The sequence below is a fragment of the Oenanthe melanoleuca genome, chromosome 7 (assembly GCF_029582105.1).
Source record: "Oenanthe melanoleuca isolate GR-GAL-2019-014 chromosome 7, OMel1.0, whole genome shotgun sequence".
Lineage (NCBI taxonomy): Eukaryota > Metazoa > Chordata > Aves > Passeriformes > Muscicapidae > Oenanthe > Oenanthe melanoleuca.
Window position 1 is genome coordinate 7623230 of NC_079341.1, and position 18905 is coordinate 7642134.

The following is an 18905-nucleotide window of genomic DNA, read 5'->3' on the forward strand; positions in this document are numbered from 1 at the left end:
AATGACGTTTCTAAAGCCACATGGGAATTTTCCCTCATCTTTAACAGTGTATTTTGTGGCTGTTTTATATTACTTTTGTTATCTGCTGTTTTACAAAAGGCTTTTAAACCCCCCTTTATTTAAATAGAATTCACTGTGATGTTGTACATTTTTCTGAATCACAGTTTTGGATTGGAAACTGGGTTTTGACAGTAGTTTGATTGTTTAGGATGATTTATTTATTTATTTTTTACCTCCTGCTAGGGAAGTGGAATTTAATAGAATCTTAGAATATCTTGAATTGGAAGGGACCCACAGGGATCATTGAGTCCAATTGCTGGCCCTGCACAGGACTCCCCAGGAGTCCCACCATGTGCCTGAGAACGTTGTCCAAAAGCTTCTGGAGCTCTGTCATTCTTGGTGCTGTGACTACAGGCCTGGGGAGTCTGTCTCAGTGCCCAACCACTCTCTAGGGGAAAGAACCTTTTCACAGAACCAGAGAATCATTAAGGTTGGAAAAGACCTCCAAGAGCATCAGGTCCAGCCTTTGACCAAATACCACCATGCTCACTAAACTGCATTGTGAAGTGCCACATTTGCTCAGTGTTTGAACTTGCAGGGAAGGTGACTCCACCACTTCCCAGGGGAGCCTGTTACAATATTTAACCACTCTTGCAGTGAAGAAATTTTCCTAATACCTAACCTGGGCCTCCCTAGTGCACCTTGAGGCCATTTCCTCTTGTCCTGTTGCAGGTTGCCTGGGAGAAGAGCCTGACCTCTACCTGGCTATGATCTCCTGTGAGGTAGTGAGCGATAAGACTGCCTCTGAGCCATCTTTTCTCCAGGCTAAACACCCCCAGCTCCCTCAGGCTCTCATCACATTTGTGTTCTAGCTTCATTGCCCTTCTCTGGACACACTCCAGCACTTCCATGTCTCTTTTTTAGTGAAGGGCCCGAGACTGCACACAGGACTTGGGATGTGGCCTCGCCAGTGCTGAGTACAGAAAGACAATCACTGCCCTGGTCCTGCTGGCTACACTATTCCTGATAGAGGGCAGGATGCCACTGGGCTTCCTGGCCACGTGGGCACACACTGGCTCACGTTCAGCTTCAGTCAGTTAGTCAGCCAGCACCCCAGGTCCTTTTCCAGTGGGCACCTTAATAACCACTCTTTCCCCAGCCTGTAGTGCTGCAGGGGTTGTTGTGATCCAAGTTCAGGACCTGGCACTTCATCTTGTTGAACTTCACACCATTGGCCTTGGCCCACCAATTCAGCCTTTCCAGATCCCTCTGGAGGGCAGGAAGGCTCTGCCCTCCAGCAGATCAACATTCCCAAATTGCCTGCAAATTGACTGAGGGTATACTCAGTTCCCTTCTCCATATCATTGGTAAAGATGTTAAACAGGCCTGGCCCTGATACTAAGTCCTGGAGAACACCAGTAGTGACCAGTTGCCAACTGCATTTCGTTCCATTCACCAGCATTCCCTGGGCTTTGCCATCCAGACAGAGTGCATCCAAAAAGTGCACCTGTCCGAGTCATGGGCTTGCAGTTTCTCCAGGAGAATGCTGTAGGAGACAGTGTCCGGGACTTCATTGAAGTTTAGGTTACATCCACAGCCTTCCCCTCATCCACTATGGATCACCTGGTCATAAGAGATCAGGTTCTCTGAGCACCCGTGGCTGAACATGTGTGATTAAAGCAGTCAAAAAGCACATGACTCTCAGTAATCTTTGAAATTCTTGAAAGGCTTTAAAGACAGGTGTTACCAGATGAAGATCCTTGGCTCCTTGTAATATCTGTTAGCTCCTCTCCTAATTTACATCCTAACTCCCAAATCCAAGCATTTCTCCACTGTGTCATGTTCAAGGAAGTCTTTTCATTGAGAGAGTGCTCTCATATCATGAAAGGCAAATCTGAGTAAGGAATACACTGGAATTTGTAGAGTGAACAGTGCTGTGGAACATGACTGTCTTTCAGCAAATCCCTTTGATAGCTCTAATATCCGATGCCCATGGGATAGACAGGTATGTAGCTGCATCTGATGAGGGGAAAATGATGCCTTGAGTTTCTCTGCTGTATGTCTCCACTGCTAATTGTCCCAGCATCGTGGACAAAATGGAGGGGGCAACTGATTCCTTAGGGGTGAGTATAAAATATATAAGGGAATAATAGTAATAATGAGAGAATTTATATTATGTGCAGTGAGATCTCAGATGCCAGGGTGGCAGGATTTTTTGAAGCATGTAGCACAAAACTAGAGAGACCGTAAAATGCAGATCGCTTTTAAATAGCTAACTCAAGTTACGTTACTAGCCTACAGCTCATGTACAACTGCTTGCTCAACTAGACACTTACACCCTCAAACTTTATTACAGGGTGAATAATATCATTGTCATGAAATCAATAAAGAAAATAGGTGGGGTTTGGGCACTAAAAGTCTACTTTAAGTGCACTGCCATTATGTAGTAATAAGGTAAATGGAATGAGTAGATTTAACTCATAGCATCATAATTGTGCTGAAGTAGCCACAATTGGAAACAGCATCTGGTCCCAGCTCTAATTAAGATTTTCCTCTTATCTGGGATTGCAAATCACTGTAGCTGCTGGTAGAAATTCTACAATATGAAGGATAGTTAGGGATGCAGAACAACTGCTTTTTTTTTTTCCTCTGTTCTTCGTTGGGATCTTTTAAGAAACAAATACTGAGCAGCCTCTTGATTCTCTCTAGTGCTATATAGCAGGAACCCCAGTGGGAAGAGGTTGCACACTCTTTCTTCACACTTCACACATTTATCAAGGAATCCTTCTGCACTATATGTGTTCATCCTGAAATACAGATGCCTAGTCCGTGTGTGCATGGAGTCATACAATCATTTAGGTTGGAATATACATTGTTATCCTCCATAAAAGTATGCCTGTGTCCTAGGGCTGCGTGGAGTGGAGAAACAGGTACACACAGACCCACACATCATTATCTTCTGCATATGTGCAGCAGATTTTATATGTGTTGTGACATTTTGTAAGATCTGGATCGTGCAATCCCTTTCAATGAAACAGAGAGGTGGAATATATTTGGCTAGCTCTTGCAGAACCTAAGATGGGCCATATGTAATAATATATCTTTGAGTAGGCTGTTTCTGCAGCGTCATCATACTGACTAGAGTCAGATTCTTCTTTGGCTCATCCTAGACACCCTCTTTATATGACCTAGAAAAAAAATATGGGGGGTGTGTGAGGGGTGTATTTTTAGCTAAACTAAAGGGTATAAGCAAGGTTAAAAAAATAGGGTATTGCAGGAACACTCATGGCAACACTTTCCAAAATAAATCTAATGGAACAGGCATTTTTTTCTCTGATTTTTTAATGCATGTTGATACATCTGGGGAATCTAGAAAAATAATTTTCTGTAAATTACCAGCTCTTCCTATGTTGTTGTTTCATAATGTGTAGTCATGGCTGAAAATGCATGCATACTCTATTGTGTCTTTATATAGTATAGAAATTTAGGAGCTGTATGACCTTTTTAGTTTGTGGCTTTAGTTTAACCTGGTAACTATTCCCTAAGATTCTGTCTGTAGTACTGAGTATAAGTATCTTGTGGGTATATGGCTATTTAAAAACCTAGTCTGAACCTATTACAGTATCTACTTTTAGCAAGTTTGCATTTAATAAGTTCTCATTTTCTACAACTTTCTTAAAACCACCTTGCTCAAGTGATCTTTTCACAGTTCTGAGTATCAGCCATTCTAGCAGGTCAAGCTGTGTAATAACCTTGCATTAATCAGCAACTAAGATTTATATCTGTACCTGCAGCATCACACTAGGATACCCTAAAATAAACAGCATAATGTTTATATTAGTCATGTAACAAGTGTCTTTCTCAGTTTGGTCACATGGATTTAATTTAAAATACATCCAGTAAAGAAAAAAATCACTTGGCACTTTCTGTTTCCATTTTAAGTAATCAATTTTAAAATAGAAGCAGTACAGGATATGTTTTATAAGAGGAGCTATAAAGAAGAGGACAGATTCTTTCATCACTCCAGAATGTCTTTGAGGAGGCTTAGAGCAGGTGTAGAGGAGAGAGGTTGAGAGGCAGCCCCAGGCTGTCCTTCACCTCTGCCTGCTCTGGAGCACAGGGGGACTCCCTGCCAGAGCTGTGGACTCCTGGCCCATGGCTCTGCTTACTCCTTTCTCCTTCTGCCCTTTTTCTGTTTGTGTAAATTGTGTTTGATGTTTGAGTTTCATCTCGCTGTAGAATAACCGAGCTGTGATTCAGCATGGGCAAAGGGCTGTCAGGCTGCTCAATAGGAGATGAATTACATTCAGGCAGACTAAAGAGCCCCACTTCACAAATGCTGCAGAATATAAGTGGAACTGGAAAACTAAAGATTTGGGAAATAGTTTAGAGTCAACAGTCTCCAAGCTTTACAATTCCACCTGTCCTGTAGAAAGGAAATATCATGTTCCAGGAGAGCCATGTTCTTCTGTGGAATTCACCCCTGAAGGCCAGCAAATATTCCACTGGACAGGTGGAATTTTAAGGCTATGTATAGCATTTCTTGAGATGGGTGTATGTGTATGTTTTTTTGCTCTCTCACCATCCTTTCACTTAGCAGCCTGTGCTTGAATACTGTGAGCAGATTTTGAATTTATTGGACACCTAGTACCTACTGAAAGTATAAAATTTAAAGCAGTGTAACATCCAAATTAAAATGCAACATGCTGCATTATTTTTCCTTTTGTTTTTAAAGGTTGCATATCGAGTACACTCAGGCAGCTAACAGTGGCAAAAAGGAAATGGACCTAATTGTAGCAGTCTCAGTTGCCTAGAGGCAGAAAACCAACCAAGGATAACATTTTTATTGTTGATATACAGCTATGAAAATCAGCGGATTCAGAATTAAATTTGTGACTATTTGGCATAGGACTTCTCATTAGTGATAGACAAAGCTTCACCTCCCAAAGTAGCCAATATCTTGTGTATGCATAAGTGGACTTGACAAGTAACTTCTGTTTCAAGTTTCAGTTCATATTGCCTTACTGTATTTATTAAGTCTTTGTAATAATACTTTAAGACATGTAGCTAACACAGCAAATGGTCCTTCACCCTTCTAACTTGTACAGATTTTTCATTAGACAAATAACTGCTTTTCTAATGTATAGTTCCTTAGAAATTGCTTTTAAAATTCTTTTAAAATGGCAGGCTTGTCATAAGCCTAGAGTATCCAGGTGAGAGCTGTGGATGAACAGCTAATAGCCTGATCTCTACCAAAACAACCACTTTGGTACAAGTAACTTAAGCATTGCAGTGCCCACCTTCAAGTATTGACCAGTTTGTGAGAAACATGTCATAAACCCTCACTTTAACTGCTCAGGAAAAGCACCAAGCCCACTGCTGTATATCTAAGAGGAGAAGTCATATTTCTATTGATTCCATTTTAGCAGTTGCCCTCAGGTGCAGAAGTCCAGAGTAGCCACAAAACATGCATGGATGCAAGCCTTGCTTAGTTTTCCAATTGCTATGTGTCTAAACAAGTAATACAATATGAGAAGATATGTCAGAAGGTATCATAGTGAGTCTGTTAGCACTGAAAGTTGTGATTTTCAGAGGGTCAAGGTACAGAATGTTACATATACAGTGTGTGTGCAGTTGCATATGCATGTTCATAGACATGACATGAGTTCAACAAATATAATGTCAAAAATTTGACTCTGTGCCATTTGTTTCAGGCAGTTATTTGGCAGAAGACCAGGGTATCAGATCACAAAATGGCCTGTATGTCAGTTCTGGGAACAGCCGTTATGAGCAGTATGGTACCTTTTCAACACAACTGCGAATATCCTGAGGTGAGTTTAAACTTCCTTCTCCCAAATTCACTTCAGGTCTGTCAATGAAAGAGAGCTAAAGAAATAGCCAAGTAGAAGGAGATTTGAAAAAGAAAATGCATCTCCAGATTGACATCTGATTAATGCATTTGATTCTATTACTGTCCTCTCCATAAAATTAATTGGTTTGGTGATTGAAAATCCACTCCAAGAATCACCTCGTCAGGACTCATGTGGCACTGATCAAATGGCAGTAAAAACAGTTGTGATGACAAATGCAGAATTGCTGATTGCTCAGAGCTGTCTCAGTTAGGATTCCTGGCCCACAGGCAGGTTGTGCTCTGATTAATACTAAGCGTTTAGATGGTTCTCATCTTCGTGGCCTCTCACCCTTGTACCCTAAAGAGTATCCCCTCAATTTCAGTGGAGGCACCTGGGCATCAAAAGAAGCACATACTTAGAAGGGCAAGTTATGCAAAATTTCCACCAAACACATATTTGAATGAAATACTTTCTAGTTTTCAAAAAATTCTGTGTTCTTGGCTTCTTTTACCCCATTATAAAGGAGGCTTTATCTAATGTTTTCAAAAATATTTTAATCTGCTTCCATTTTTGTTGGAAACATTTTTATTGAATGGAATCTTGCTACCTTGGAAACTTCTTAGTTGCATTTTCCTGTATCACGTAGTAATAAACCTTGACAGGATGAGATGAATCACTTTAAAGTCACAATGGCTCTTAGACACAACTTACTAATGCTGCATTCAGCATGGTGCTTAATAATATTACTCAGACTTTAAAGTCTCACTGTTTATATGCACAGCTTAGTAGCATTATTCAGACTTAAATCTTGAGTTTGCCAGAATGCTTTTATATGTGCTGTAAAATGAGGGGGACCAAAGCAAAGTCACTTTTTTTACTTTATTAAGTTTTTGTAGTTTATGTCAGAACATCCAGAGCTATTCTTACCTGAATGTAGCTTGGATGTGCCCAGGATAAGTGCAGGGGGCTCCAAAGGGAAGAGAAGGGGGTATTTAGAAGGGACTAGCTTGGAGGAGGCACTTAGGTTCTCACATTACTTCTCTGCTATATCGTGAGGCATCCATATTCCTTGAATAGAAGTTGGGGAACATTCCATCTCTCTCTCTGTCTCTAAATAGTGTGTAAAATACCATGTGCATCATTTAGAGGTGTATAAGTGATCCATGCATAACGTTGACGTTCAGAAACTGTGGACATTTCTAAACTAGGCAGCCAAACACTACAAAGTGACAGAGTTAAGTTGCCTGTGTAATAATTTTTTCCTCCTGTGCAGGTATTGGAACAGGTATTCAAGGGGAAAGCATCTGCTGCTTTTTTCCTTCCCATTCAGTCTGTGTCTCATTTGCTATACAGACCAGAGGGCAGCTCTTTAATTCTTTTAATTCCTATTTGTTCATTTTGTAGCTTCATGCTCCTTTGCTGCAAAGTCTACTCTGAAAACAAAACTAATCTTGCTGCTTCTTACTGCAGAGTTAAAATCTCTTCAACAGGTGATCCAGGGATTTTAAAAGACCCACCTTCTTGAAAACATCTCCATTATGAGCACTGAATGAAGCAGGAACACATTTCAAATTAGCTTTGAAGCGTGCAAACTCAGGAGCTATTTGTAAAATAAATGAAAATCAAGAAAATAAAGAACTGTCACAACTTTTTATAAGTACAAGACAGTATTTGCACTTTTCAGATCCCCAGTCTTGTAAATGGATAGATTTATTTGGGCTTAAAACTTTCACACAGGAAATTTCCCTGGTGTCTTCTTTTCCTTTGAAGGTTAAGTTTAGCAGCTACATGTGCACTGGGAGAAAGATAAAAGAAAGGCATTCTGTTGTTCTTCCATCACAGATATATTTTAATGCATATATAAGTTGTAGTTTTTATTAAAGTACTAATTTTGAAAACAGTTGATCTAGTATGAAATCAAAATTACATTAGTATGTTCTAGTCTCTGTAATTTTGTCTTCATACTTCATACACTTTCATATATGAAAATTCTACTAAGACTAGTGTTATAAATTGTAGATAACTTTTAATGAGCATACTGATATTCTACATGGCTGTAAATAGTAACAGCAGTCAGCCATTTCTAAATCTGGCAACTTGTTAAATTAGTTATTTAGAGACTTTCAGTTTTGCATTAATGTTTTCTGTATATAAAAATATTGTTTGAAGTGAAAGACTTGTACAAATATTTGTGAATTAGAAAAAGAGCTTGAAGTGTAGAGGAGGAGCATTGAGGGAGGATGTGCTAAAGTAGCAGAATAAAATCTAGAAGTGCTGCATGTTGTTTTCTGATAATCATCCAAGAGATACTTGACACCTCTTTAATTTGACCAGTGGTGTTTGGTTCTGTGCAACGTTGCTGACCAGAACACGCCAGCTTTAGCACAGAATGCTTGGTACAAGGTCAAGAGGGAATAAGGGAGCACATGAGCAGATAGCTGCGTGACGTAGATGAATGGGAAGAATAGGCCAAATCCCATGGATCTAAATTCCATTTCTAATGCATGATAATTTGGATTTTAGTAAATACAAGGGGTTCTGCCAAGAGCAGAGCTTATGAGGACTCATTTCTGTGTTCAGTGATCCACCCTGCTACCAGAACATTCTCCATATTTTCTCATATTTTCAAAATCTCCATCCTAATGCTGTCCCCAGTGTACTTTCACCTGTTAGTTTGGGCAGATGGAGAAGGGCAGTGTGTGGGGCAGGATGTGGGCTGCCCAGGATGTCACTTCTTGCATGCTGCTGGTTCCTGGCTCTTGAAAAGCTACCATTCTTTTTCTTTAGTAAGGTCATTATCTTGAGGCTGTTCTCTCCAAACAACTGTCAGTTATCGCAGGAATTGTGGAAATACACGTTTGGGATTTCTGCTTCTTTATCAGACTGATTTGAAATCCATCCAACTGTTTCAAAGTTCCTTAGTGGGGAGAGGAGGAAGAGATGGGACAAGCAGCATGGGTCATCGGCCTTATTTTGACCTGAAGAACCTGTTAAAGAATCTCAGCAGAAAAATCTTAAAACTTGGAGTTCGTGTTAGGTACACAAATCATGTGCTGTTTCCAAGGCTCCCTGGCAGTGCTGTGCTCACAGGTTCTTCTGCAGCCTGTGAGTCGTGGGTGCTCAGCACTTGAGAGTCAGATGATTTGGATACAGGTGGTGTAGGTAAATTTAGGTGCCCTGAATAGATGCCCTGTGACAGGCTATTTAAGGTGCTCTGTACGTAAAAAGGGAGGGATTGTGTGTTTTGGGCTTTCCCTGTAGGGATGGTTCACTGCTGCCCTGGCCAGGTTGGGCAGTACTCTGTGCCTTTGGCTTGGACAGGGCTTACATTGGCAACCCCACAGCGAGCAAGCCAAGAGCTGCTGACCTGGCTCTCCACATCCTCAAGTCCAGGCAGCATCCTGCTGCAACTGGCAGTCCAAATGGGAAATACATCAGTAAACTGATCAAGGGAAATAGACACAAACCCATCTTTCTCAGCCTCTTTTTTCTTTTTTCTTTTTTCTCTTTTCTTTCGTCTAACTGCCTTTATCTTTGTATATAAAGCATATATAAGAAGCAGTGCATGCATTTGAATGACTTGGACTCCTGTACAATTTTGTTTTACTATCTCACATAAATTTAAAAAAATTTGGGTTCTTTGAAAGACTTTTGCTCTGTATTTGTTTTATCATTGCAGATAAATCTTTCTGGATTTCTCCCAAAAACTGATTCAGATAGTTCTTTGACAAGCCTTTCAAGTTCAGAAAGGAGTTTCATTTTTATAAATAATCGTCCAGTTCTTCAGAAGGAAATACTGAAGGTAATATCCTCTAGCTTTTAATTCAAGGAATAGAAATGTGATTTCTTTTGAGGACAGAGACACCTAAGCAATCTACAACTTTTTTTTCCCCCATGAAATAATTAAGAGTATTACAGGTGAAGATACTAGTATTTACAACAGAAAGCCCTTCCACAAGTCTGACACTGCTGGTGCCTCAGTTCTATTCCATTTGCTGAACTCAGACCTCAGAGCTGCAGGTTGTGTTTTTGACTGTCTAACAAAATTAATTTCAAAGGCTCTATGCAAACCGCCAGAATAATTGATTCTTTGTATTAGCCTGTAGAAATCACCTGTGCAATTTCCCATTAGATAACTTTATGTAGTTTCTTGTAAGAGAATTCTGTAAAATCGTTTTGATAGTTTTCACTTCCAGCTGTGAGCTTATCAAGCAAACACCCATGCTTTCCCTTTAAATTTGTGTGTGCATTGGGTAGAAATGAAAGTGATAGTGCAGCAGCATTGGCTACAGCTAGGCATTGTGTAGGCAGAATTTGATACTCTTGGGTTTCTCTCACTACTGAACCTTGCAGCACTTCACTTGGAGCAGCCTTGCTGTCCTAATCCTTGTCATCGCCAGGGAAGAAAGTCCTGCTCATGCCAAAGTGTTCCTGCAGGTTTTAAAGTGGACACTACAGTAGTTTTCAATTGGCAGGCTAAGCTTTGTAGATATAAACCTGAACTTATGTTGGTATGTTAAGTGCTGAATAGGGGTAATCCATCTCCATGCATTATTTGATGTAGCTGGCTCTTCTGGGATTTCAAAGCTTAGCTTGAATCCCATTACACAGGTGGTTCCTTATCAAGAGCCGGGAAGCCTGGATTCAAGGTGGCATTTAGCCTACAAAGTAAAAATACAGTGCCCTGCATGGAAAATAGGCTATATATCACTTTTACCTCCATGCTATGAGGGCATGGAAGCCACCAGGAAATGCCCTTTTAGTGATTATTCTGGCATACATGTATATGAGGACCTTTTAAGCATTTCTATAACTTGAAAAATATTCAAAACCAGCAAACCAGTTAAGCTTTATAGTACCAGATTTTGTTTCTGTACATTTTGTCTATTTTATTGCCTTTACTGACATCTCTTTATTGAATCAATCTCTAGTTAATTCGCCAATACTACAGTCAGGTGACACAAAAGGACTGTAGTCGTTTATATCCTGTTTTCTTTTTGAGTATTACTGTACCTGCCTCTGCTGTGGATGTGAATATAACACCTGATAAAACACAAGTTTTGCTGCATTATAAGGTAATTAAAGTTTTATTCTGTTTTTGAGTTGTCAGTCTTTATATAAGCTTAATAAGGGCCTTGGGACTACCAGAATGTTCAAACATAAACACTGTCACTGAGTTTTCAGTGTTTTTTTAGTTACATGACAGCTTGCCTTTGTCAGAGCACTGTTTTGATCTAAAAGTACTGAACAGGCTAAATGGGAGATTCTTCAAAATTAGTTCCCAAGTTAATTTAAAAGATTTTGATGCTGTCAGATATATACATGTGCCACTTTGATTTCAAATGGCTTTACAGTGAGAGAAGCCAAATGAAATTATGATGTGTGGCCCTGTATAAATCTCATGCTTAACTTTATATTTAAACCGAGTTAATCACTATTTAAACACCACCATTAAGATGAGGGTGGGCAGGAGGGGAGTTGATTTCTCATCAAAGCACTATTTTGTAATTATGTGCATAGATTATTGATGACAGAAATTAGAAAGGTTGCATTGGTGGTTATTAATGTGCTTATTCAAAGTGAATATAGGTAGTCACACCTATGTTAATCCTCTTCTTCATAAAAACCTTTTGTATTTGTTTGTGTTACTCTTGTAAATGTAGTGCCTGTTAAGGGTCACTTGTATGAAAATTAATACAGCATTTTTACATTTGATCTAGTTTTCCTTGGCATTAGAAAAAGGGTTGGGATTTCTTTTCTTTCTTTTTTTCCTTTGTTTAATTTATTTCTGTTTTTTAGGGGTTCGGGTTTTTTGTCTTGCTCATTTCCATCACTTAGTGCAAAGCTGATTTGGAAACATGTACCATAAAAGCACCTACACAAACACATTCACATGAAATTGTATGTTGCTGGTCCACCTGTTTTGGCTGTAAACTTCTAACTCCATAGTAGGTAGGAATAACTTCACCTGATACTGGTTTAAGAAGTCAAAACCCTGTTATAAAGAAAGCATTTAATTGATTTTGTGATATCAGAGTAAACTAGTGAAGCAGAATACATGTCACAAAATATTTGGGGCAGAAAGTGTCCAGTTCAGAGACTTTTGGAATGTGTGAACAAATGAAATGCAGTAATCTGTCCAGAATTGTCTAAAAATTATTCCAAATAAGAGCACTTTGCATATTGTTCCGTATTCTTGGTATCTGGCAGTTACATTTTCAGGTGCACTTGTGTGTGTATTTTCTTATTTTTTTCCAGGAATCTGTCTTACTTGCAGTTGAAAATGTGTTGAAATCACTGTATGGGCCACTACCTGCTGCAGTCCCTGGTGAAAGTAATAAAACAGATGTTACCTCAGAAGACATGTTTGTTCATAGAACAGACCAAACAGATGTGGCTGTTAATGAAATGGGACCATCTGGAAATGATGAGCTACATGCTCATACTTCATTCCTTTCACTCAGCAGTGATGTGCAAAACTGTCAAGCAGGAAAAAACGCAGAGATCTGCTTAAATCATCAGACATTTAGTGGTGATAATGTGCACAGTCGCCTGGACAAAAGAGAGGTTTCTAAGAGTGATGCCTTTCCAGACAGTTCCTTAAATTTATTGTGTGAGGAGGAACAGAATGGACAGAATATGGCTGGTATTCAAAGTAATAGTGTTCCTCTGGACCCCGGGTCTAATAAAGCCAATGAGCATGTTTTGAGCTCTGATAATATGGACAAAATAGGTAACAATGAGGAAGCCTTAGTCCCTAAGAACTTACCTGAAATCTCTGCTGATAGCTGGAGTATGGGAAGTGCATTTAAAGACAGTCTGGGAGACAAGCTGGAACCTGTTAAAATCTTGATTCCTGAAGTTGAAAGGACAACTAATAAGCAAAATGAATACACTGGTGAAAAAAGCAGTGATCCACAAATCTCAAATCAAAGCATAAAGAAAAAAAATGTGATAAGTGAAAAATTTGGACATGTGACAGCTTATGACTTAATTAATAGCAGAATAATAAAGAAACCAAAGTCTGCATTTGAATTTTTCACACATGAATGTCGTCCAAAATTGATAAATGATAATCCAAAGACCAGCATGAATGACATCCTGCTGACAATTGAAGAGCAGTGGAAGAATTTGAATGAAGAGGAAAAACAGAAGTAAGTTCAGGCTGTGTCTTGCTTCTGAGTCTTGGAATAGCTTGGAAGCTACCAAAGAGTCACTTGTAAAGAATTTTTTAAAATGTAATGTTATTTATAATGCTCTTTATGAAAAAATAGATACTGGTTTTTGACTTCTCAAGATGAGGATCAGTATTGTGAGTTGATGTGTTTTGCTGTTTGCAGTTGTGCACTGCAGATTGGAATTACTCATTTTGTCATTGTGCTATGCAGTAGTTAGATTAGGGACAGAAGCAGTTGCTGAATAGCTATTTAAGATAACAGGCAAGAAAATTACTCTGAATCCTATAAACTTCTAAGGGCAGCCTTTACAGTATCACTCCCAATGCACTGTCCTTAAAAACCAGCATGGTGATGGATGAGGCACTGTAGAGTTCTTCAGAGGTTTTTTCTATTACTGTAAAGTGAGAATTCTTTTTTGGGAACTTTGTCATTTGAACATTGGGTAAATTCCATTCCTCTAAATTTCATTTGTATCCCAACCTCAGAATTGTATTTTCAAACCAAATCAAATGACACAAGGAATTACTTTTTCTCCCAAACAGCCATTCCAATGCTGCTTCAGAGACTATAGCACAGTCTAAATTTTAATATGTTTCAGACAAGACCAAGTCTCTTCCTAGGCTGTAATCTGAATAGCTGAATTCTATATTTTTCTAAAATGAATTGTCACTGAATTTTTGAAATCCGTCTGCAAGAAAAGCAAGTATTTTAATAAGACATTGCATTGTTCTGAATGTCAGCTATATCAGAGTTCAGTGAAACCTTTTCACCTAGCTTCTGGTCTACCTAATTTAAAGTTTACTGTGCAAGCAACATGCCATGGTCACAAACCCATACACGTGAGAAAGTGTTTTGTTCATCTCTGTATAAGCAGAAATATTAATGTAATAGTAGAAATCTACTCCAATTATGTTCATGCTTTTAATGAAATGAAACGAAAGGTTATGCCAGCTGTTTCAGAAAATTTTAATTTGCTCTGCTTTAGCTTTTGAGATTTCATGGTTGCTTTCCTGGTACAACTGTTATGTTAAAGAGTGTGCCTACAGATTAACTTTGCGTTAGTTCAGGAAGGGGACCTCTGGAAATTGAGTTTTCCTTATATGTAAGATTGAATCCTATGGCTGTTGAAGGAAATTCACCACTATCTATATCTCTATATCTATATCTCTATATCTATATCTATATATCTATATCTATATATCTATATCTATATATCTATATCTATATCTATATATCTATATCTATATCTATATCTATATCTATATCTATCTATAGATACCAGCTTTGGTTTACCTTTGCACTTTTATGATCTTAAAATTGCCTCAGAGAATAGCAAATAGGAAGAAATACACACCAACTTTTCCTGCAGAGCAGCAATCCATAAGGACTTGTGGCAGAGAGCATAAGTCTTGCCTCCAGGTACTCTGGATAAATTGGGCCACCTAGAGGTAACAGCAAATGTAAATACATCAGGGCAGCCAAGTGCCACAGCTCTGCTTCATGCATCCTTGCTGGCACAGCCCCACATTTCCTGGGCTCCAGTCCTCCATCCTTATGTGATAAAATCCTGCCTTGTGCAATGGGTGTGCATGGTTTCAGCATCTCTGTTTCTCTCTGTGGCCCCTCCATCGGGTCTAAATTAATTTAAATCCCTTTTGGGAGCAGTACAAGCACCAGATGTCTCGTAGTGACACAGGATGGCCTTTTCAAAACAAGCCAGCATTTATTACACAACCGGAATGTCAAATGTTATGGTCTTTAGGTTATAATAGAGGAGGAAAGCTCCGTGCACGTCCATGCTGGCAGCATCACATATCCCCCTGCTTTGCAAAGGATTTCATTCCTTGCAGTCACTCAGCTCTTACTTAACACAGCCTGCATATGTTTCTGGCCTTACTGTTTCCTGTGTATCAGGCTCAGGTAGGAGTGGGAGAAATCCCTCCAAGTGCCATAACAGTGGCAGGAGTAGTTACCCTGAAGGTGTAGGAAAGGTTCGAATCTACACACGTTGTCATGGGACTAACAAATCACCTTGTCAGCACTCTGCAGTAATTTTTCATGAGTAGATTTGTACCTTGGGAGAAACATTTTTTCAAGTAGCATGGTCTTTGCTGTCAGAGTTTGCAACAAGTACTCAAATTCAGATCATTTGTCTTAAAAGGTCAGAGAGACATATATTAAAAGGGTTCTTTTAGTATGTTGATTATTGTATTTGGGTTTATGCTGCAAAGGGAAAGAATATATCATGGATCCATTTTTCTAATTAAACCAAAGCTGCCTTTGAAATTTCATTCATTCTTTTGAGACTTCCTTCTAGTCTTCCATTCTCTGCTTACATCCAGTTTTGCAAATTTTCTTGGCTTTAGGTTTTGTAGCATCAGAAAAAAAGATCCTAAATTTGCAGTCTTAATTCACAAAGCAGAGAAATGCTATTCTAGTGGCACTTGTTGATTATATGTTCCTCTGTGAAAGGATTTTCAGAAAGGCAAAGGTGTTCCCTCATAGTTTTTAAATCTGCAGTTTTTCTGTAGTTCTGGGCAAATCACTGATATTGATGTGTCTGAATTTGGAAGATACTCACAATCAAAGTTTGTAAGACTAAATTTTTCTGGTGGTAGTCTAAACTGGAAGGCAGATTGAACTTTGTTTGGAAGTGCATTCATATTGGATTATCAGTGATCAATGAAGGCTTAGTTCTCTTACACTTAAATATTTTTCTGCATTGCAGTTAGGACTGCAATTCAAAACAAAGTATTTATTGATCTGGTCAAAGCTGTAAATGAATTTGGGATTAAAAAAAATTCTGTTCAAGTGATTTCATCCATTCATTTTAAAAGGAGCAGATGTTTTTTATCTTAATGTTTGCTCCATATTTTCTAGGACGTGATTTATTGCAAGAAACTATTTAAGCTGACTTCTTTAGTTAACTAAATATTGGTACCATATGTGAATGCTAGCACATCATAATTAATTGCAAATGGTGACCCTTTTGTTGACCTTAATTTTCCAGCGTGCATACACATAATTGAATCAAACTGTTCCAGCAAGTAGCAATAAATAAATATGACCAGCTAAAATACTGATTTCCAATACTAATATATGATAATACTACTCTTTTTTTGGTTTTGTTTTAATTGAATATTAGACTGGTTTGGATTACCTTCTAGAATTCAGAATATCAAAAAAGGGCAAAAAGAGGGAGTTCAGCAAATCACAACTTTTGCTTTCAGAAAAATAAAATTCATATGCAGTAGACAAGCATAAACCTGGGACCTATAAAAGTTTGGTTATCTCCCTGACATTTATAAACTCATTAAGAATCCATTCATGTTGTAGAGGTTTAGTATGTAGTAATGTTTTAACCATTTGGACAGCATTTACGAGTAGTTTTTTATTGACTGTTTCTGAAAAATTTGTAAGGTTGATTATTACTTATAGAATTCTGTGATAATCATACATATTTGGTATTCTTCCACTTTATATGGCTAAGTTTAGGCCAATTGAAATGAAATACACTTTTATTAAGTAAGACCTGGAGCTTGAGAAATTACTCAAACTCCAAAGTCTTGCCAGCCACATGGCCTTTCCTGGAAGGCTGTAAAGCTCTAGAAACTTAAATTACTTTGTGAATTGGGCTGGATGGGCCTGTGACAAAAAAACTCCTTCCAAAATCGTGGTTTTGATTGCAAATTAAACAAGGGCTCAGGTGAAAAGAACTTTGCTGTAGATATTTATATGATGCCCTCTATTCTTTACAGTAATAGTTCCTCCTCCTTACAATAATTGAGGTTTTGCTGGCTGTCTTGATGAAGGAAAATTTCCAGCTTTTGTTCAAGGTGTGATGTAACAGAGGCACAGTCACCGTTTCCATCACAGTGGGCAGCATATTGATATGGATAGTTGAATGGACCATGGATGTGGGTCTTGGCTGTAAATGGTTACCTTTTCTTCTGCTTTAGTGTGTTAGGGATTGGGGTCTGGAGCTTTTTATCTGCTGATTACTGGTTTGTTTTCTCATTTAAGTTATGAAATAAAAGCCACTAAGGACCAGGAACGGTACAACAGAGAGGTCAAGAAAGCCAATGCACAGCCACTGCACCGACCAGCCAAGGAGGCAGGAAAACACAAACCCAAGCTAAAGACTTCTGCATCTGACCAGCAGAAGCTTGACAAGATATTTCATGGCCAGATTGAAAAGAAGGGGAAGCTGGAACATCCTGTGAAAATTGTGACAGTGCCTTTTTCTCTGAGTTCCTGTAGACGTCACCTTCAGAGACAAGAGAGAAATGTTTCAGATGAACAGGAGCTTTTCCTGATTCGTCGTCAGAGTTTTCCTGATGTCTGGATACTTGCTACTGAAAAAAATATAAAGGTGCTGAATCCATATAGATTGGAAGAGGCCCTGCTGTGTAAGAGATTATTGATGAACCATAAGCTTCCTGTAGAGAAACTGGATGATCCAATTGTGCTAACAGACAGGTATAGTACTATTGAGCAAAAATGTGTATGTTACTTGAAACATCAATTGATAATTATTTACAGTCAACTCTGGCCACGCCCTGTTTGCTAATGCTCTGCTTATCTGTGCACTCACTTTTCTATTAAAACAGATTTTTGGTTCTTATACTTTGACCTTGAAGCAATGAGCACACTTGGTCTTATTCCAGTTGAAATAAGTACGATTTTTAACCAGTTTCATTGATAGTGCAGCGAATACAAATTTTCCTCCCCAGAAAAAAATTAAATGCTCCACATTTTCACAACTTCACTGTAGCTTAATTTTCCCCAAAGAATTAGGAAATGGCTGATAGAATTATTATTACTATATGTCTAAGCTCGATCCCTCGCTAAGATAAGTGAATAGTTCTCATTTTGTTTCGTTAAATAAATTGCTTTTCCAAAATAATTGTAAAAATCTTGATCACTCCTTTATCACTTGCTACCTTTTTCTGTGGTTTTTGCACACTTGTAATTTTTGCATAGGAGATGTTGGTTTTTAACACTTTGGGAATTTTTTTTTTTCGCAGTCTTATTGGTGGATCTCAGTATATGGCTGCTCTTCATAAAATGCAGAAGAATTACCAGAGTTTCCACGGATCAGGTTATTTGTCAGATCCAAGGCTTGTAGCAAATGGATTCCAGATAAAAGTGATAGAAGGTATGATGGTTTTAAAATCTATTAGTTGCATTGGAGTTTGTTTCCTATGATTTAATGTTTTAAATTATTGTTAATGTGGATCATGTTATTCTGCCTCACCTTGTCTTTTAAGCACTAGGATTCTGCTTTCCGTAACATTGAGATTTTATTTCTTTGCAAATAATGCTGTCTTCCACACAAAACATTGAGTAATGGAAACTGATGACTGAACAAAAAACTTTAATAGTATTTCAAAGAATGCTCTGAAATCCATGTCTTCCTCACTTCTTTCTTCTTTTCTCGAAATGCTCAATGCCCATATCCTGAATTGCCGTTCTGACAGAATTTATATTAAACTGATAAGAATTCCTTAGCCCAGGCACCTTCTGCAAATATGTGCTTTAACTGACTATTCCTGTACTGCTGAGCAGTTGAAGAGGTCCAGTAAGGAGCTGGATCCTGTTTAATATCGTACTTTTCTATTAAAATTGTAACCCAGAGCCCAAAGAGGCCAGCAAAGAGATGGTCAAAGGATCACCACACCTTTTCTCAGAGTTTGATCTGAACATATTTTGAAGGAGTATGCTTTTCAGTACCTCTCTGCTGATCACAGAATAAATGCATTTTTTGCAAGATTCTTTTACTTCATCAAGAGAGCTGAAAAGTATTTACATCTTTCTGAAGAATGATTTCTAGGGATGCATTAGGAGCACAGGGGTGACCCAGTGTTGATTCTGC

The 18905-nt window shown here is 38.5% G+C and overlaps 1 protein-coding gene across 3 annotated transcripts in view; it reads left to right on the forward strand.

Moving 5' to 3' along the window:
• PMS1 (PMS1 homolog 1, mismatch repair system component) overlaps nt 1–18905 on the forward strand; it is a 43240-nt gene that overhangs the window by 14666 nt on the left and 9669 nt on the right. For all 3 annotated transcript variants that reach the window (XM_056496940.1, XM_056496937.1, XM_056496938.1), the window contains exons 6-11: nt 5715–5831; nt 9532–9654; nt 10784–10927; nt 12111–13006; nt 17054–17509; nt 18058–18188. In XM_056496940.1, coding sequence (XP_056352915.1) covers nt 5715–5831; nt 9532–9654; nt 10784–10927; nt 12111–13006; nt 17054–17509; nt 18058–18188 — 1867 coding nt within the window. The remainder of the gene's footprint in view (nt 1–5714; nt 5832–9531; nt 9655–10783; nt 10928–12110; nt 13007–17053; nt 17510–18057; nt 18189–18905) is intronic.